Source organism: Oreochromis niloticus, linkage group LG8, assembly GCF_001858045.2.
Source record: "Oreochromis niloticus isolate F11D_XX linkage group LG8, O_niloticus_UMD_NMBU, whole genome shotgun sequence".
Lineage (NCBI taxonomy): Eukaryota > Metazoa > Chordata > Actinopteri > Cichliformes > Cichlidae > Oreochromis > Oreochromis niloticus.
The window spans coordinates 13218649-13239735 of NC_031973.2; the positions used below are offsets into that span (position 1 = coordinate 13218649).

A 21087-nucleotide genomic window follows, 5' to 3' on the forward strand; every position below is an offset into this window, starting at 1 on the left:
ATGGCAACAACATTCTTCAATGCCCAAGTCAGTCACCTGATCTCAACCCAGCAGAGCATGTGTTTCAGTTATTAAATACACAACTGAATGCATGAAGACTCACAACCAAGCAGCAGCTGAAGGTGGCTGCAGTAAAGGCCTAACTGTGCATCTCAAGGGACAAAACATAGCATTCAGTGACATTCTAGACAGTCATTTTAGACAGTCATAGACTGCCTAAAGTCTAGTATTTAAGTTTTTTTTTTTTTTTAAAAATCCTTAATATATTGATTTTGGGAGGGTTACATAAATCTGAAGTCGGCACTTCAGTCGCACATTGACTGCTTGAGTTAAAATCCACTGAGGTTACATTACAAAAATTGTGTCTTTTGACTTGCAAATGATCGAGCTAAGTGTATTTTGTACAATAATGATGTTATCCTATAGTAGATGGATCCATAAAGTGCATGTGCTGATTGCATTAAACAGTTTCTTTTCGATCACATATGGTTTATTTCTAAATAATATGAGATTCGATTAAGAAAGACAGAAACTTGATGGTGTATTTTCTGTTTTTATCTTTAGATTTTAGAGAAAAGCACAGCATCTACATACATTTTAAGATTCATGCAAAATTGTAAAACTGATGCATTGCATTCCAGTACCTGCCCTTTGTCACCATCAGTACCCTGTTAATCATTTATGGGTCTGCTCCATCAATCTGTATGCTTTGAGCAGTGGAGATTTGTCTGCAGTCTGATGTAAACTGTGTACCTCACCATATGGGAACACTTACAAATACCAGCCCATGTAACCGTTTCCTTACATTCTTGCACGGAGGAAGAAAAAACACATCATAGGGGTTCGTTAGATGCATGTCGATAGGCTGTTGCTCAACCTGTTGTTGGTGTTGAATGCAAAGCAGAAAAAGAATTTGTTGCTTGTTTTGATAATCATTCGGCCACAATTAGGTCAGCATCAACCGGTTTACATGACAGATTTAGAAAGTAAAAGTAAAATGCCTTGAAAACTTATGTAGTGAATAGCTTTCGTTTTTCAGTTATATTCCTGCTATAAAGGTTTTATGTGAGTAGAGATCGGGTCCCTATAGCGCTATAAAATCTGCAGCAGGACTCCCTAAGTAGCAGTACTGCACATGCACAATTATGTATCAGTATTTGGTTCATCTAGGGTTCATAAGGTTTTTGCACTATTACTTTTTAGAGAAATTGTATTAACATCTACTATAATATGAATCATTTTTGGTTGCAGAATTTTAAATTAAACACAAGTATAGGTTAGCAGAGTACCCTCAATAACAAGATACACTTTCAGAGTAGTATCAGAAAGAAAAGAAAGCCCTGAAGGCATTTAAACGAGCTTCACATGGCCGTAAGGTAGACCAGAGAAAACCAGTCTGTAGATAGCAACTGTTCAACAATAGAGTAATGAAAGCACACCTTGGAGACACACCCAACCAGCAGCTTTCCCATATCAATAGAATTAAAGGTGTCTCATTTACAAGTGGTGCTCACTGTGGTCACATGGTCACCCGTCTCTACTTTCTGTCAAAGAAAGTCAACCCCACAAACCCACAGTTACAGAGATTCACTTCAGTGACATGTCTCAGTGTTGTGTGCTGCTCACCTGAGTGAATGCTCAGTAGAAAAAGCTGTCCTACTGGCTCTTCTTGATTCCTGCAGTGGCTCTGGCGGTGTGGCTCCGCGGGTATATAAGAGAGTAAAATGGCTCAAGGAAGCTGACTGTGGGAACTGTACTCATGTTTTGAGAAGAAATACTATTTATATTCATGCAGGTAAGTGTTTTTTTACTCTCCTTTGGTGTGTGTTGCTTTTAATCCTCACCTTATTGTGTTATTTTTCTCTTCAGCTTGAGTGTTTTCTTCCTCCCACACATTTCCTAACCTCTCTTAGTGCCTCCTTTGTTTTCTGTCACATGTGTTTCTGTCTTTCCTTCTGTTCTCGGTGCAGAGGGTCAGTGGGGGCTGGACATGTGTGCTTCTAATTATCCGTCTGATAAAACTGACCCTTTTCCTGTGAACTTTGGGGCAGAGGGAGAGGCAGTGATTTCAGAAGAAAGCAGAGGCTCCTCCTGTTTGCATCTCAAAGGACGTGCGAATGCAGACAGGGTGAGCATGCAACACATCAGATTCACACAAGGCTTCTAGATGGAGTAAGTCTAACCGCAACTAAGAGAAGAAGAGGAGGCCTGACAGATGAGTGCCTGATCTACAGCTGCTGACTCGCTATCATCTGAAATCAAAGATGGACCAAGATGGGAAGACGCCAAAGACTTTTGTGTCCACCTTACGATTCGCCCTCAAGCCTCAACCGAAACATCAGAAAGAGAATGGACTGGGTAACATTAAAAGGAAGTTAGTGGGAAACAACAAACTGAGATTTTCATCTGCAACAGGTAAGGCCTCGAAAAAGATGTAAAATGTTAACTTTTATGCATTTGAACTAGAAAATAGAACATTTCTCACTGGATGCACCCCTTCTTGTCTGTGTTTTCACTAAAACTGTCACAGAGCGCTGCAAAGGACAGAAAGATGTTTGTGCAATACTCAATGTTGTGTTTGGAAAGCTGTACTTTGTAAACTGTATAGACAGCCTGCCACCCCCTCCCCTCCTCCCCCTAATGTACGCTCACACACACAGTCTGATGGCAGTCCTCCATCCACTGGCAGCCACCCATTTCCCACTCTGCTGGACATTCCAAGACCAAAATAAACAACTGCAAACACACATTTTTTAAAAAACACGACATCAAATTCCCCGCCGCTCACAGATGTAACATATGTTTATTACTCAAACAGCAGATGAACTGATGCTTCCCCGTCTGGAGGCCGCACAGTGGAAGATAGTGATCTTCAAATACATTTTTGGCAACATACACACACAAAACATGAGGCTGTGATTTAGGGTTTGATAAGATGCCCTGTTCTGATTGGGTCAGTGACAAGCAAAAATATGTGAAAACTAAACCCATTGTCCTTCACCTTTTTCTTTGTAAAGATGACAAACAGGCACAAGTTCAGAGTTTGGAAGCACCTCGCTTTGAAGAGCCACTCAGAGACTGTACTGTCTGTGCAGGAAGTGATGCTGCCTTTAAAGGTGTTATCACAGGGAGCCAACCGATGAGCATTTCCTGGCTATACAATGGTAAGCGACATGTAGGAGATTTTGTACTTTATTCAAGTCCAGGTTATTGTAACTTTTACAGTAATCTTACTATATAAATTACAGTTATCTACTATAATCTGGAATGCAGGAATTTACTGTATTTTTATACAACATTGGTACAAACACTGGAAATGTGCAAAATGCTGCATACACAAAATACTGCATGATCAACCTTGTGAATTGATTGCTGATTGATAATTATTGACAGAATACCTTTATGTACTACTGTTCTGTGCAGTATTGAGCCACCCCTCGAAATAGGTGCAGTGACTTAGTGAAACGTGCAAACATACAGTATACAGTATGTAAGGGGAAAGTTTTTACTTTTATTCTTTAACACAGCATTCTTGTTATTTCTTTAAGCAGTCTTCAGGAATAGTTCTCCGGGCTTCCTGAAGGACATTCAAAGCTCTTCTTTGGATGTTGGCTGCTTTTTGTTCTGTTCTCTGTCAAGATGATGCCACACTGCTACAATAATGTTGAGGTCCAGGCTCTGGGGAGACTAATAGACTGATAATCTATGATGAATAGTGTTCCATTGTGTGTTTTCTATTCAGATATGCTTTCACACAGCAAACCTTGGGGCCCAGTGTGGGCCATCATGGGCATGTTTGCTTGGCAGTGTGTTTGGGATCATTGTCACGCCAAAAAATGAAGTTGTTGCCTTTCAGGTGTTTTCTAGACAATATTGCATGATGGATCAAAATCTGATGGTACATTTCTGCATACATAATTCTATCAATTTTGACAGGATTTTCACCACCGCTGGCTGAAATACAGCCCAAAACCACGACAGAGCCTCAACCATGCTGTAGGCACTCACAGTTGTATCGCTCTTCTTATCTCCATACATACTGACCGTGCTTTGAACCAAGCATTTCAAATTTGGATTCATCACTAGATAAGATTTCTCGATTTTCAGTCCAGTTCTTCTGTAGTTTGTGTAACTTCACAATTTGGCTGCTTGACAGCCACGCTTCCACTGAGACCATGTCTGATGAGGCATTAGTGAACACTTGGTGGATAATTTGAAAGGCTAGATGCCCTCTTAGGTCCTGTGCCAGGGCTTCGCTGGATTTTCTTCCCCAAGAACTTGATTTGTAACATCTTTTTCATATGAGATGGATAGTTGTGTAGAATTGCCATTTCTTCTTTTCTAGTCTTTTGAAAATGGTCAGGTGCAAGGACTGGACTGACTCACTAGTGCAGTGAGTCTCTTGTCAGAAAAGCGAGTGAGCAAAACGTTTGAAAGACCTTCAGGAAGCCTGGAGAACTATTGCACAAGATCACTCTAAAAAAACAATTACAAGAAAATCCAGCTCCTTGGAAGCAAAATATAAAGAAATGAGGGGAGGCTTGACACTTTTTCGCAGTACTGTATGACTCATGTAACAGCTGTGCATTTCACTAGATTGGTTTGCCTGGAATCTCCGGTAAATCCCCCCAAAATCTAGGAAAACACCAGCAGACACAAAACGTGAAAGTGATTTAGGCCCCGAGGGAGAGTCTACAGATTGGCTAGAAATATTAAGAAAGTAAAAATACAACACTTATTTCAAATATCACCCAAAACAGAGAGGGATGGTCAGATAGAAGAACGATAGAGTTAGACAGTGGTACATAAACATGTGGGGAGTGAAGAGTGTGGAGAAGAAAGCCATCTCTTAGCATAAGTAAAGGGTAATTTGGAGTCACCTGATCCAGCTCTAACTGTAAGTTTTATCACCACGGAAGGTTTTGTGTCTAATCTTAAAAGTAGAGTGGGAGTTCGTCTCCTAAATCTGTCTCTGACTCCCATTCTGCTTTTGGAAACTCTAAGACCCACATGGAAGCTAGCAGTCTGAAAGCAAAGAGGTCTGTTGAGATAACATGATACTATGAGGTCTGTTAACGAAAGCAATTATATAATAATTAGTTCAAGCATTTCATTACAACTATAATAAAACCATGTTTGCTCATGTTTAGGTGAGAAACTGCGTACGAGTAACATTTCCTTCGAAAACGGTGCTGCATGTCTGAGCCTGACCCGATGCTCACCTGGAAATGCCGGGAGGTACACCTGCATAGCTGAGAATCCTGCAGGAAAACAGTCGAGCACTGCTCTGTTACATGTCACAGGTAACATAAAGTCCAGTAAAGCCACTAATAATCAGCACAGCAGCATAGAAATGATCTGTTTACAGTGAGCCTGATTCACTCTGTTAACAATGAAACAGCAACAAAGGAAATTCCCAGAACAATCAACCGTGAGCTGCGCAGTGAGGTCACATTCAAGGCTGTGTCACATGAAAACGCTGAATTGTTCCCAGTTTCGGCAGGGGCAAGGCAAAGCAGAGAAGAAAGGGACAATGGTAGGCTCAATGATGACCACTTGTTTAACTTCCTTAAAATCTTTTTAATGTTACACACGCATTAAAATTCCCAATTGTTCTGCTTTTATTCCTGCCATGAATGCTATTAATCCTGTGAAAATAATGCAAATTTATAGCAAATATGCTCATGATAATAGAGGGCAGGGAAGAGGAAACATGCATGCCGACAAAACAAACAAAATGTTGTGTGTTTGGTTTTTAAATTTCAGTTTTAAGCAGGCTGTAAGTAAGAACTGTTGCAGTCTATCCCATTTTTAGCATCTTCTTGTTTAAAACTATACAAAAATGGCTCTTGTTTGCCAGTTCAACCAAACATGACTGCTTCACTGCCATTGGTTAGTTCCTTTTTAAAATTCTCACATGATAGCACACCTGTAAATCCAATCTACTTCCTCAATCTCCACAGATTTTAGAGAAATCAGTCTTCAAAACCAGGTACCAACCAGTAAAGGTAGGAACCACATTATGTACTGAACAGCACTTAGCTCAGGCTTTATTATTATTTTTTTCTTGGACACAAACTAGCTCTGCTTTTCTTCAGGGCCTCCTGTGGAGTTTGTAGACCCACCAGAGCAGGTGGAGGTTCAAGTAGGTGAGCAGGCCCTACTGCGCTGTGAGTTCAAGTCCAGCTCTGTCCCTGTAGCTTCCTGCTGGATTTACAACAGGGATAAGGTAAGAATGTTAGACTGGTTGTTTTTTTAACATTTTATCCATAATTTTACCTTTGTCTTAACTTACACTTCTGCCCGTCTCTGTCTCCAGGCTATATTGGGAGGACAGCGGATGTCAGTCAGGACCACACCGAACCATAGCAGCGTGCAGATCTTTCGTGCTGATCCAAAGGACGCAGGCTCCTACACAGTCATTGTACGCAACAGAGCAGGCTCTGCTCAGCACACCATCTCCCTCAGTGTTGTAGGTGAGATAAATTCCTGACATGACTGTACACAGGGAGAATTTGGATATTGGCAATTTCACGAAAATGTTTAATTTCTCCTCAGACCGGCCCAATCCGCCAGCATCCCAGCCTGTTGTTTCCCAACTATCCACTCAGTCCCTGGTTCTGTCCTGGTCTGGCCCCAGCTACGACGGCGGCACGACAATTTTGGGGTACATCTTGGAGGTCTGTAAGGATGGCTCAGACAAATCTGAGAGCTGGACTGAATTAAGTCGTTGTAAGAACACATCCTACCACGTCCAGTCAGGACTGGAGCCTCTGGGACGTTACCGCTTCCGAATCAGGGCTTATAACTCTGCAGGAATCAGTGAACCGAGTCAGGAGTCTGGTTGTGTCAAGATGGCAACTGCCAGTGAGTAGCAGAATTTAATTTTGTTTTTATTTCCTAAGTTATATTTTGGTGGTACCGGTTGTGAGATGTCTTTTTTGTCATTTCTTTTATTTGTGTTAAAGAGCAAAGGAAAGCGGAGCCTGAGTCATACGTCATCGTGACCCCTGACACCCAAAATAAAGTCAGGGACCACTACAATGTGCATGAGAAGCTGGGAGTGTAAGCGTCTCTAAGTGTGCATCCATATCTAAAACTTTCAATCCTGAGGAATTATAATCCTCCCTTACTGTTTTTGTTTTAAATGTTCAAATTTCCAGAGGAAAATTTGGTGAGGTGTACCGGATGACCCGAAAAGAGACGGGTCAGGAGTGTGCAGGGAAGTTCTACAGAGCTCGGACCATGAAAGAGAGGAAAGCGGCTCGCAAAGAGATTGAACTGATGAACAAGCTTCACCATCCAAAACTCGTGCAGTGTCTGGCTGCATATGATAGTCGTTCAGAGATGGTCATGGTCATGGAGTAGTAAGTCATCTTAGTTTAGTAAAAGCAAACCTTTCTATTGTAGTGGGTACACTCCATTTAAAGATATCACTATGGGATGTTGTGGAAATAGAAGGTATATACATGAGAGGTTAAATGCATTACATCTATTATAAGTTCAAATTTGATGGTCACATACCATTGCATGGCCCTGAATGGTTATTTGCCTGCCTAGCATCGCAGGTGGAGAGCTCTTTGAACGCATCGTGGATGAAAACTTTGAGCACACAGAGCCCACCAGTGCCCGCTACATGCAGCAGATCCTGGAGGGCATGCAGTATGTTCACAAACAGAATATCATTCATCTGGACCTCAAACCAGAGAACATCGTCTGTGTGGATACAACTGGTACCCGCATCAAAATCATCGACTTTGGTCTGGCTACTGAACTGGGTGAGTTTGATACTAGATTTTGAAATGTCCTACTAGGTACAGAAAAGAAAAAAAACTTGCATAACTGGTTGGTACATCATTATCAGTGCACAGTTCAAAAGGGGAAGGCCTTGCTTATTCTCTCAAGACACATATTGCACATAGTGTTAAAGACCAGACCAGATGTTTCCATTTGGATGAAAGAGTGCCACCGCTTAAGGTTTTTCATCATTCCTGACAGTTTTCTACTCATAAATGTATCTTTGTATGCTTTCAACCTCTTGAACTTTGCCATGTTTGAGTTTGAAAACGCAAGAAGAATAACACAGCCAATGTTATGCATGAAGATAACATCAGGGAGTGTCTAAATTCCTAGAGATCTACAATGCATGTCACATCCCTACAGGTCTTTAAATAGATAATTGCCGAGCTGCTACTTTAACTCAGTAAAGGTATCAAGGCATGTGGAGCGAATTCATGCGGGAAATTTCAGCGTTTTTCTCCAGATGCAGCAGCTCCAGAGTGGGTGGTCTGTTTAGAGGTGATTAGAGCCTTCTGTAAATAAGTTAAAAGAAACAAATATCAACTGCAGCTCTGTCGATGTAGCTCAGGAGGTAGAGCAGGTCATCTTCTAATCGTAAGATAAGTTTGAGAGTGACATTCTGAAAAACTCTTGTCTTCTTCAGAGGAGGGTAAGCCGCTGATGGTGATGCATGGCACGCCGGAGTTTGTGGCCCCTGAGGTTATCAGCTATGAGCCTGTGGGCCTGGAAACTGATATGTGGAGCATTGGAGTTATCTGCTTCATCTTGTAAGTAAAACTACAGTGAACCACAATAACAGACTTGGACACAGAACACCGATTTTATGTTTATGTCAGTTACATTTATTTAAAAGGGACAATGTACACTATGTACACTGGCATCAGTGAACCATCTACTGTTGCTTCCTTGGTATGAGCCCTAACGAGAATGAATGGAAAAACAATATGAATGTATCTGCCTTGAAGCAGATGAGCTACAGTGGCAGAAAACAACACTGAGTACCATTCCTACCAGCTAAGTGCAAAAAACTTTCCACAGTGTCACCAAAAAATTTGATAAACATGGCCTGATCCAATCTTATTTTTTACTGCAACATTCATATGATAGTAAACCACATGAAAGTATTGATCCATCCTGCCTTGTATCAATACATCAGGCTCCAGATCTCAATTCAATAGAGCACCTTGTGTTGGAAGAGTAAATTTACATCACGGATGTGCAGCCAACAAATCTACAGAAACTCTGTGATGCTGTCATGTCAATATGGACCAAAATCTGAGGAATATGTCCAGCACCTTGTTGAATGTATGCCTCAAAGAATTAGGGAAGCTCTGCAGGCAGAAGGGCGTGCAACAATATACTACCATTTTTGGGTAATGGAGCCTCAAATGAGGATGTGTAATTTCTGTGGAAGCTTATTTGCTTTCATGTTTATCCTTGCCTAGACTCAGTGGAGAGTCACCCTTCCAGGGAAACAGCGATGCTGAGACTCTTGCTCTCGTCACTGCTGCCAGCTACGAGTTTGACCCAGAAAGTTTTGAGGACATCTCTGACCAAGCTAAAGACTTTATCAGTTCCCTGCTGCAAAAGGACCGGAGGTTTGAATGCCTTTCCTTATTAGAAACATCCATTTGTAGTTCAATGAATTTACGTACGGCTAAACTGTCTGACCAACTGTGAATATGAATATCAAAGACATTTCATCAACCACATACACTTGCTCCTTTATCTCCATCCACTTTGACTCTAGACGCAGGCTGTCATGTACCGAGGCGCTTGCCCATAGCTGGATGGCCTCTTTCACCCCTCTAAACCGCAGGCCCACCAAGTCCCTCAATAAGGAGAAGATGAGACATTTTCTGGCCAAGCGCAAGTGGAAGGTGTCCGATTTTTTTGGTTTTAGGAGTACTTAAAAAAAACAACAATCAGTCCCTAATAATCTCAATGCATGTTTTCAAAAAGTTTGGTCAACCAATTCTATTTTTCCCTTTAAACTTCTAGAAAACTGGCAAGGCTGTTTTGGCCCTAAAGCGAATGGCTAACCTCACCAGCAGCCCAGTCTCTGCTGGCAACTCCTCAGAGGGTAAGACGGATAAAGGGACACACACATACACACAATACCCTCCCATGTCCTAGATCTACATGGATGTGGCAGATGACTCGCTGTTTCAGACTGTCACTTCAAGTTTAGCCTCTTATGATCAGTAAAGCCTTGTTTCCTTGTTATTCATCGTCATCATCCGCACTCTCATGCAGAGCCAAGCTGGAGCCAAGAGGCAGAGGAGGCCATCCGGTCGCTGGATAACCAGCTCCAGATTGAGCCTCATTTCCAACAGGCCCTTAAGGACGTTACCCTCCCTGTAGGAGCAGCTGCTCAGCTAACATGTGTTATCAATGGTAGAGTAACAGATTAACACACTGTATGAGAAACAACGTAGTCCTACGATCAACATTTGTAGTCATTTATTTTTAAACATGTAAATTTCTCAATTATTAGAAAAATACCTCAGTCATCACAAGTCATTAGCACAAACAATAAATTAAGCTGCTCTCTGTATTTGAGGATTTTTGTCTTGTTTTGTACTCTTTTGGTGTAATTTTACTTTTTTCCAATCCTAGGGTACCCGCAGCCAGAGGTGAAATGGCTTCACAATGAGAAGCCGGTGCCTGAATCTCGCAGAGCGACCATAGAGCATCATGGAGAGGGGCTCTGTTCTCTGGTTCTGGCTGATTTGAAGTTTTCTGACTCTGGGGTGTATGTATGCAAGGCCAGAAACAAACTGGGGGAAGCAATGTGCTCTGCCAAACTGAAAGTGCGACTGTAACAACTTTTCTTCATTGCAAAAAGGACCAAGCTGAATTTTTGTCTTGTCGGTATATGAATGGACAGTCACGACCTCCTGATTGCACGTAATTTCAACACAAATACACGGGTGTTACCTTGTCTGCTGGATAAGGTTAGTACAGATGCCAAAGTAGTTAGTAGTGCACTCAGAAAATCTGTATTTATGTGTTCAGCTACTAATGCACAAGGTGTTGTACTTATAGGGTAAGTCTTTCTCCTGTGACTGTAATCACATAAAAACATGTACATTTTACACATCTAAATATTGTTTAAATGTATTAAACGCTGAAGATTTAAAGCACACTTTTTCAGAAATAAATGTTCTAAAATGATTCATGAATGTGACTTTTTGACATTCAAAGAATGTATGCATTGATTATCCACCATTAAAGTGACTGACAGATAAAGTGAGTTCTGACCCAGGAAAGTCAAACTTTTCTGAGCTGGTTATTGCCAAATTCAGACTCTGAGTCAGTTGAACTTTTGAGAAAACCAAAACAAAACCTTGTTGTATCAAACAAGCTTCTAGACAACAATGTAAGGGTTCTTGAACCTGTCGGTTGCACCCTGTAGATATCCTTTGTCTATGCCAGATCTGTCAGAGGGAATCTTTACAGCATTCGGCAGCTAGCTTAAATGTTGTCTAATTGGTATTGATGCAAGCGTCTGTGTGTGACAATAACTTTAAAACCTACACCTTGAAAATTGAGAGAGATTTGTTCTGGGTTGATAACATTTCATTTAATGTTTTGTGCGAATTTATATAGCAGTCAAATAAGTAAAGACATTTAAAACTAAATTAAAATATACATTTTCTCTGACATCACAGAACAAGCCATGTAATACGTAGTGTTGCTAAAACAGCAAAGTATTTATTTGTTATGTAAATGCACATTTACAGCTGTTAGTTATTATTAAAATGTAAACTTTGCTGCTCCCTGGAGGCTTAAGGGGGAAAAAATGGCTGAAACTAGCTTCTATAACCTTGCTTCCCCCACTGAGACCAAATGTGTAGTCCTATGCATTTCAGATGTCCTCCTTCATCAGTCTGCACACCAATCCTTCAGGTTTATATCATTAGAAATGTTTATAGTGCCCACTGTATTTATTTCACTAAATACAATTGCTCTTCAGATTGACAAAAAATCCTAAATATACAAAACCTCAAAGATGAATCATTTAATAACATGATCAGAGAAAACAGTTACATTGTATCATTAACTCATTTTCCCTTATGTTTCTCTGTTCTTTAAAGAAAAAAGGAAACAATAAAAATAATTAATAGAAAGTGGACAAATCCTGCAAAGTGTCAGCTGAAGTGCCCCAAATTTTTTGAATTTGCTGAGAAAAACTAATGTAAGATTGCAGTCGGTGTATCGGTAAAACATGCTGGTCAATTAAAAAAAAAAGAAAAAGGAAAAATCAGTTAAGATCACACCTAACACAACAAGTGTTCGATAATAATCCCAAACAGGAATTTTAGACTAACAATTCCAGAAGCCGTCTGTTAGGGATGTTTGTAGAGTCTTTACATCTTTAAAGTAAGCATCACTGAAATAAAACTAGAGTTTAAAAACCAGTGGATACTCAATCAGGCACTGAGTCTTGGTCAAAGAAGTGAGGGAGCTTCTTGGGTTTTCCCCGTGACCACCCACACTCCTTTCTAAGGCAGCGTATTCCTTACGAGGACCATTTGTCCACACATCTCTGGCCTGGCACATGCTGACAAAGTCACAGCTGATGTGACGTAGAGACCCCAAATATGCTTCTAATGTTCTTCCTCCTTCTGCTGAATTCTCTTCTGAAGAAGATTCCAAGCTTTCAGCACCTTTTAAATGACAAGAGGAGTAAAAATTAATACAAAATCTGTTTTTCTCATAAAGCAGTCATGTGGACTTCATGCTGAAAAGATAAGGTGTGTTTAACCTGCTTCCGAGTGACCTCTGGCTCCCACAGTGTGCTGAGTACCACATTAGCATGCGCTACTTGTTTGCTGTTGGACCACTGGCTCTGCAGCCTGCGAAGGGCATCTTCTGCGGTCACCCCATCCCGCTCTGTTATCCTCAACACTGCCTGAGAAAGGACGGGAATTAAGAGTAGGGGGGAGACGTGTTAGGTACTTTTCAAATTATACTTTGGCGCCCCCTAGTGGATATATTAAAGAAAACAGTATGTCAGTTTTGTTTTTTTGTGTTTTTTTTAAAAACAGGCCTTACACAATAAAATTATTTACATTCAATTTAAAAATTTTGCTTTAGGATTTGTAGGAGTTATAGAAACAAAAAAAATGGACGTGACTGCTGACAAACTGCAAAGAAAACTTTGCAGAGGACAATTTCATTACCTCCTCCTCTGGGATGATGGTGACCCAGACCTCGTGGACTAAGTTTTGCCATTTGGCCTCCAGAAGAACTGCTGCATCCACCACACACACCTGCTTATCTGCAAAGAATCACATTAACTTTAGAAACTACAACACAACAGGAAGGAGAAATATGCTTCCCCGCTTTAAATGTTCACTACACTAAACTATTTCAGCCATTTACCGAGTTTCAAAAAGAAGTTTTTACTCACTCACAAGTTCACTTGTTTAAGAATTTACGAAGCTTAAATATTTGAACAAGTACACAATCTTTCCACAAATCCTTACAGTGCAGATGTAAGTTGTCAGGATTTACTGATTACTAAAAAGTCCAATTGTCACTCAGTTGAATTAATCACAACCCCTGTTAAAAATTAACAGACGAAAAAACAGCATCATATTTGCAAGGCCAATTAAATGATTACTGACATATTCTGCATATATCCGATGAACTACCAAAAAAAGTAAAATGCCCCCTAAATGCATTTATATTTAAGAAATGAATACATGGCAACAATGTTTAGTACTGCAAGCCCAGTTATTACATTTAATTTCATACTATACCTTCGTCTCTGGCTTGGTTGATTCTCTTTTGCACTAGAAGTGCAATTTCAGGCCACACAATGTCTGTTAGGACTTTTAATCGCTCCTGTTGGAAAAAACGCCCCCAAAAAACATCTCTGGTAAGTTTCTGAGAGAAACCTGACATGTTACCTGCAATTCTGCAAAGTGCTGAAATATTATCCAATAAATAAATATTATCCATACTACCTGATTTCCAAAGACTTTTCTTCCTAAAGCACGCCTGTTGATGGTTTTATCTTCACTTAGAATATCTAAAAGTGGAAAAGACACTTATTATTGCACAGTTTTACACAACATACAGTTTAACACTGACAGGAAAACATCTTGTTGAATGTCAGTATACTAAATTCTTGTGTTGTGCAGAGTCCATACTGACATGACAGCACTCTGGTCATTCTCCTCTGAACGCAAAACAAGTTTACATGCCAAAATAAATAACTTGCTGCCAGTTGTGTGACTCACTACATACCAGTGTTAACAAAAAACTGAACAGAATTCAAAATGTTCATCAATCAAAAAGTGATCATGACAGAGAGCTCATCAGCAGTCACCAACGCAAGCCAAAAATAAAAAAATAAGAAAAATCAGGAGTCCGCTTCCATCAAAATCAAATCACTGACATCATGACTCTGACCTTTGCTGACTACAGTGTGTGCATTATAGCAATCAGTAAAACGAAAGCAAAAACACGAAGTCTTATCGTCTTTTTTTTTCCCCAATCAAGAACAGATCAATGTGAGGGAAGTATCACAAACACTTGAGTCTGACCCTTCCACTAAGATACCCTCAAGTTAAGGTGTCCCTACCTGAACCAAATTCTTCGAGCACTCTGTGGTAGGCTGCTGCATCAGGCTGGTACACCTCATGGCCTAGTTTGTCGCAGTCAATCCAAACTGCACCAAGTGCCTCCAGCTGCTTAGCGATAGCACTCTTTCCACTGCCGCTGCCCCCTGTCAGACCAATCACATATGGAAGAGGAGGAAGGTGGGCGTTGTCCTGGGACAGAGGAGACAGGAAATGAAGGGTTTAGGATGTGCAAATAAAATGAGAAAAATCAGCTCCTAAAACTAGTTATACTCTCACCACTGAAAAAACATAACCTATACTACCAGAGTTAAATGAAGCTAACCAGATGCACTCATTTGTGAGCTTGATGATACAATTTCCTGAACATAATATGTTTCACTGCTCATTTCTACCTGTCAAATGAATGAACATGTCACCTTCAGTATAAAACATTAATGATACCCACAACATACTTTAAAAGATGCTTTGTGTAATATCCACATATTTTCCCACCCATATCACGCAATTCCTGCTACAACAGTTAAAAGATCGACTCTGTCACATTGTTCTTCACCAGGTTTAATTCTGCTTCTTTGAGTGATTAAAAAGACGCTTCAGAGCACATTCTCACAACTTTTAAAGAGTCGTGACTGAAAGCTGAACTTCTTTAAAAAGGAACTTTATGTAATAGGAATGAGCTCAACTAACACTGGTGGGTGTGGTCCAGTTATAACGCCCTTTGTTCACTAAGTCAATAAAAGATTACGAGATGTTCTTCTATAGGCTTGCACTTCTGTGCACTGCAAAAAAACAAACAAACAAAAAAAAACCCCTGAATCAAAGGTAGCATGCATATGATGCACCTTTGATGCAGCAGGACCCCATTAATGCCCTAGTTTGGAAAAAAAATAAATAAATATGGTGATAAGAAACAGTTTTATTATAACTGCAGCTAACTGATCCTTCAACTATACTGAAGTTTTCTCAGTGTGTTTGGACTTGCTGTTTTTGCACCTAAATTCTAAAAATACACACTCCTAACAAACCTACTTTGGGTGGTGTAAGCAGCGTCCCCAGCAGACGAGCACGCAGACTGGAGGAGCTGATCTTCTCCTCCTCGATCTCTGTGTGGTGGGCATCCTTGAGCAACTGGATCTCATGAAGGACAAGAGCTGGAAGACCCTGGTTTAGAAAGTGGAAAGAACAAAATATGAAATATCACATCCTGCAGTAGAAATGTTTCTCACAAAATCAGAAAATGGAAGCAAGTGAAAATCCTGTAGCCCTTAATATGAACTGTCCTACTTTGAGGTGAATTTACAAGAGTTGAGTAGTAAGCCTGTTAAGTGCGTTACATAAAGACAAATCCTCTATAATCAGGGGTGCACATAAGTGGTCCGCAGGTGCGCATTGGCTGTCAAAATAAAAGACGTGCACCAGATAAGAAGTTGCAACGCGCGTTTGCGTACATAAGATTTTCTGGAGGAGGACAGACATTTGTTTAGAACTCTTAAAGATGTCGAAGAAGCAAGCTCCTTTACGCAATTACTTTTGTGCTCCTCCACCTCCAAAGAAATGTCAGAAGGAGTCCGAACCGCAAAAGAAGCGCGTATTCTCGGAAAAGTGGTTGCAGGAGGTGAGCTGGCTTCAAACAAATGATGAACGCACAGAGATGTGGTGCAGAATATGTCATGAAAATCCCACTCTAGCGGACAAAAACAGTGCCTTTTATATGTACGCAAACGCGCGTTGCAACTTCTTATCTGGTGCGCGTCTTTTATTTTGACAGTGAATGCGCACCTGCGGACCACTTATGTGCACCCCTGACTATAATACAGTATAATACTCTATTGAAGGCAATCATTGGACTGACCCATACTCTGAATAATGAAAGTCCAAAGAACTCAGTGAAGATCTATGAAGGAGATTTGTGGGTGCAAGCTTGAAAGGTCTCTTGTTGCCCTTTCATCACATCAAAACTGGTTTTGGAATAGATAAAGCAGGCTAACATTAACCCTCTGAAATGGCATTGCCAAAGCCCAGACTTTAACGCTATTGTAAATTATTTTTTGACTATGCTTAGAAGCAGAGTCCGTGTCAGGAAACCAACAGATTTAAATGAACTGTATCGAATCTGCCAAGAGGACCGGTCAAATATCCAGCCTGAAGCTTGCTGATTGCTACCAAAAACATCTGGCTGAGATGGAACTTTTGACAAGAACTATTAATAAATATGTCTAAATAATTTAGCAGTATCGAAAGGGCCTTTGTGGGCATTTTTTTTAATGGTAGAAGGAATGGAGAGCTATCTGCTACTGGGAAAGTAGAAGAAAAAACAAATGCTACACACGCACACACACACACACACACACACACTTGTTTACAAAAAAATCTTGAAGTTTCAACACAAAACAGTATTTACTGTCAATTTCCTGACTTACATTCTCAATGCGTTTCTTGTTCACAGCCTCCCCACCCTTTCTAGTCTCCTCGCTGACCACAATGCACTCCAGCAGGGGGTCAACAATAGAGACTCCAAAGGGGTCATCAAGAGGCACAACCTCCACCTGCAGAGAGGGCTTGACGTCTTGGAGGAACTCCTGTAGTCTCTGGACTCGAACAGAGTAGGGCTCAATCAGCTCCTTTAGCACTTTTTCTGAAACCAGGAGGAAAACAATGTCAGGTGGATTTTAACATATGACTGAAATATGAGATGTCAGTCTCAGAAACATAACTACTCACTTTTAAGCATTGCATGGTCACACAAGCCAATCAGGAACCTTCTATTGGCCAGCAGGCAAGAGATACTAAGTAGAGTCTTGTGGGCCCCATGGAGTCGATCAAATGTCCCCCCTACCACCACGTCATTGTAAGTCTGCAGCGGCTCTGCCTTTTCTTGCTGTGCTTCAGGCACATCCTCCTCCTGCAATTTCATTAGCTCTGGGTGAAGCAGCACTGAAGGCAGGCCAGGTCTACAGGCATAGCAGTGGCCGGTGTAACTCTGCAAGCACTGAGTGACCTGATGGGTCTGACTGGGGTCCTGGAGAGCAAAGTCTGTTAGCACCACCTCCGGTGAGTGAGACAGAGCCTGTGGTGTGGGGAAGGGGCTGTTTGGGGTCGTGGCTCCGCTGCATGCGACTGACTGAGCGCGAACATTAGTCAGCAAAACGCAAACATCCAAGTGCCCGCACACATCAGCTGCATTACTGTACAGGCGGGTAATGAGATTAGACAGGTCCACCGCTGGTGGAATGAAAACTGGCCGAGGCTGGCTCCCACTTCCCAGATTCAACCCAGGATGGAGGTGGACATAGAGCGTCCGCTCGACTCGCTGAGCAGCTGAGCTGAGCACCGGAGCGATGCGTAAGGGAAGGGTGTGGAGAGGAGACGTCAGGACAAGGATGCCTGTGCTGAACATGGACATGTTACCTGTGGATGTCACAGAGATTCAGAGTCCTTGGGAAGTCACTGGATAGGGGTGGCTAAACACTGGAAGGGATGGAAAGAGAAAGACGGTTAAAAAAACCCAACAACAACAAAAAAAAATCTGCGTCTGAGACTGTAAAGTAAAAATTCCATATTAGAATTAAATTACAGCAAAAAAAATTAAAAAAAATAAAAATTTCAAGCTACAGCACACTTGCACCAATATATGAGTAATCCTTGTTTCCTCATCAGTTGATACACTTATGATATCAATTTAAAAATCCTACTTTGTGAACAAAGCTGGGTGTCTAAGTCGTTCACTCACGACTTATTGGAGGGTTTGGGATTACTGAGTTTTGCTATGGCTAAAAATTGGAGAGCAGTCAGACAGCGTTTCAACTGCAGATAACATTATCAACACCCGTCCTACGTCCTCGGTTATGTTTACCTGATGCAATGAGTTGCAATAATGGAATGATTTACAAGCTCTGACAAGAGTTACTTAAAAACCCTCACTTCAGATGAGGCTGCTTCTCAGCAGTTACTCTGTAACAGGTTAACACTGAGACGTGTCTGTGCAATAAAACCCATTTGGGTCAAGAGCCAAATAGCTGCTGGTGATCATCCCACCCACAAGCGACATGACTGGGCAGACAATGAACCACTTCCAGAAAGTGACCAATCACACAAGGCACTAATACACAGTTTCTAACACTCATTTCTGGTTGTAATCTTTCCACACAGGTACATTACAGTTCCTACACCAACTGCTGACTTTAAGATGCAATGTCAAGTTGTACCACACTTGCAGGCGTAGGTGCCAACCATCTGGTCCATGGTGTCTATACTTCCTTTGGCTTGTTGTAGAATGTGATCAATTAATACATTGTGCTGAGGAGTACAACAGTTTCCCTTTTCTTTCTGACATAGCTGACTATGGTAAGGCTGCCATTGAATCCAACCTCTGTGTTGTAAACTTCCCAGGATGAGGAAGGATGGAAGGATATCTGCCTTGTCCCATTGTAGTTCCCACAATAGTGTCTCCAGAAGACACTGCGCAAGAGGCACACTGGAGAAAAAGTCATCTGTGGGCATGTTGTGTCTTGTGCTTCTGAGTTTACTCCACAACCCCTGGACAACATTTTCTCTCAGCTTTTTCTGAACTTCTTCCCCCATGTAAAATATTCCAAATATTATATAGCGGATGTTGGCATCACAAATGCAAAAGAGTTTCAGGCCATACTTGACGGACTTGTTTGGCATCTACTATGGAAATTTTGACTCCCCGTGAATGCCACAAGTTGACCATCTAGGGTGGCACAATCACTGGGGATGAACACTGTCTGAATGATGAATGAATACTGTCTGTTAATTCTTGCTGTGAAAAATAATCTTCTTACCACTTATGGAAGTTTGGTGTAGTAATACAACAATGACAATTTTGTAAAAATGTTTAAAAGGTAAGTTAAAAATGTAAATGGCATGACATTAAAAACATGTTTTTGAGGAATAGCTGGAACATGAAATGCAAACAACTTGTCATTAATTAGATATTGCAAGAAAACATCCTGACCGGGTCATTTGTGACCCACTAATGGGTTAAAGTTGTTCAATGTTAAGCCACTGTGACTGCAGCGAGCTGGCCACAGCAACTGTCTGAGCTAGTTTCCATCTGTATATATAGTTGGACTTGTGATTAACTTATCTGTGTTCGAAGCTAGCTAGCTAGATGCAACACTATAGCAGCACTGGCTGCTATAGTGTTGCAATCATACTCCTCACGATCCTAAGATATCGCAATAGAAACTATGTTGTTCCAGACGTTTGGTACGGCCTGTACATGCAGCTAGAGCAAAAAAAAAAAAAAAAAAAAAAAAAAAAAATCGTTCCCAACTGACAGTTTGGCTGACCGTCTAACAGCAGCTTACCTGTATGTAGCAGATCTAAAGCGCCGTGAAGAGCGTCAGAGTCGAGCCGTACTGATGTGGAGGTGCACGCATATTTACTGGAGAGCTCGTTTACCTGTCACTTTTAAGCGAGAAGCTGCCTCATCCCGTTCAGTCCTGTGCAAACTGCTAAGAACCCACTAGTGGAAGTCACTCGCACGTGAACAGGGTTTTGTAGTCACGTGATAGCTCCTGGGCACTGGATTGGATGAAAGGCTACAGAGTCGTTGAAAGGAAGCCACGGTCAAGTGACCAAGGCAACGATTTTTTTTCAGCCGTGAACTCTAAAAAATTGAAGGTATTTCACTGCTTTAGGTATTTATTTATTTTAAATTTATTATAAAATATATTTTATTTTTATTTTAAATTTTCATATTTATTTAATTAAATAATTACTAAAAATATATATATATTTAAAAATTGCTTTTTAAATGTTTTAATATTTATTACATTTTCAATTGATTTCCTCGTTTTAGTTTTTTTATTGGTTGGTTTTGTTTTTGTTCTGTTTTTATTATCTCAAGTGTCACTTTTGGTCTTTTTAAATTATCATCATAAAACCCTAAAATCAGAGTCAAGATATAAGAATCTTAAAGTAAGTATAAGAATACAAAGGCAACAGTTTGTGAAGGTGTCCCGTCTCACATACTCAAATACAAAGGGAGGATTTGAATGCCAAATGTGACCAAAGTGAAAAAGACTTTATTTTATCTTAGTCTTGTAACTAGATTATATTATTGTTTGGGTTTCATTCCCCCCCCCCCCAGAAATTTAGTTTGAATTTGTCTTTTGTTTAAACCTAATTTTACTTTTTAGTTGAGCTTTAGTTTGCTATAAACAGTAGTAACATATTCTGTGGATGTAATATATTGTATTAAACAGTGTGGAAAGTAACTTAATACATTTACTCAAGGGTTGCATCTCAAAGGGAAATACTGTCAAGTTTCTTTCCCACACTGATATGGTAATTTAACTGTTCAACAGTCCTGGGTCTTCCTTGTCATATTTTTAGTTTCATGATATTCCAGATATTTCTACTGATGAAAGGTTTGGACTGCAGACAGGCCAGCAGCATGCCCTCTTCTACTATGAAGTCATGCTGTTTTAATTTATGTAATATGTAGTTGTTACATAATAGCAAATACTATCAATTTTAATGTAATATTTATATGAAATGCTAAACAAACAACATAAAAGTTAGATTAAGCACAACAGATACAGAAACAAGAATACAAATATTTAGACTGAAATTTGCCTGTTAATGAAGTGTGCCGACGCACCCATGTTCCACCTCTAATAGACCAATTTGTCATTAGTTAGTTTAACTTTTGGCAAAA

The 21087-nt window shown here is 40.5% G+C and overlaps 2 protein-coding genes across 2 annotated transcripts; one reads left to right on the forward strand and one right to left on the reverse strand.

The window, feature by feature from the left end:
• Window positions 1-1690: 1690 nt before the first annotated feature.
• LOC100704596 (myosin light chain kinase, smooth muscle) lies at window positions 1691-10977 on the forward strand. Its single transcript, XM_003441914.3, has 18 exons — window positions 1691-1795; window positions 2052-2415; window positions 3018-3164; window positions 5151-5303; window positions 5402-5536; window positions 5964-6008; window positions 6099-6229; window positions 6320-6476; window positions 6559-6867; window positions 6969-7065; window positions 7164-7367; window positions 7561-7778; window positions 8444-8567; window positions 9246-9398; window positions 9551-9680; window positions 9802-9883; window positions 10057-10197; window positions 10420-10977. Exons 2-18 carry the CDS (start codon window positions 2265-2267, stop codon window positions 10623-10625), a joined length of 2583 nt encoding a protein of 860 aa, XP_003441962.2. The 5' UTR covers window positions 1691-1795; window positions 2052-2264; the 3' UTR covers window positions 10626-10977.
• Window positions 10978-11495: 518 nt separating this feature from the next.
• coasy (CoA synthase) lies at window positions 11496-19920 on the reverse strand. Its single transcript, XM_003441827.5, has 10 exons — window positions 19733-19920; window positions 17121-17867; window positions 16820-17034; window positions 15429-15560; window positions 14399-14588; window positions 13779-13843; window positions 13572-13656; window positions 12990-13087; window positions 12572-12718; window positions 11496-12473 (listed from the first exon to the last, which is right to left on the reverse strand). Exons 2-10 carry the CDS (start codon window positions 17800-17802, stop codon window positions 12414-12416), a joined length of 1674 nt encoding a protein of 557 aa, XP_003441875.1. The 5' UTR covers window positions 17803-17867; window positions 19733-19920; the 3' UTR covers window positions 11496-12413.
• Between the last annotated feature and the right edge of the window lie 1167 nt (window positions 19921-21087).

Coding starts and splice junctions, on each gene's coding strand:
- LOC100704596 (XM_003441914.3), top strand. CDS start 2,265: ATGGACCAAGATGGGAAGACGCCAAAGACTTTTGTGTCCACCTTACGA. Junction 3,165..5,150: donor CATTTCCTGGCTATACAATG/GTAAGCGACATG, acceptor GCTCATGTTTAG/GTGAGAAACTGCGTACGAGT. Junction 8,568..9,245: donor GGAGTTATCTGCTTCATCTT/GTAAGTAAAACT, acceptor ATCCTTGCCTAG/ACTCAGTGGAGAGTCACCCT.
- coasy (XM_003441827.5), bottom strand. CDS start 17,802: ATGTCCATGTTCAGCACAGGCATCCTTGTCCTGACGTCTCCTCTCCAC. Junction 17,035..17,120: donor TGACCATGCAATGCTTAAAA/GTGAGTAGTTAT, acceptor TCCTGGTTTCAG/AAAAAGTGCTAAAGGAGCTG. Junction 15,561..16,819: donor ACAAGAAACGCATTGAGAAT/GTAAGTCAGGAA, acceptor TTTCTAAACCAG/GGTCTTCCAGCTCTTGTCCT.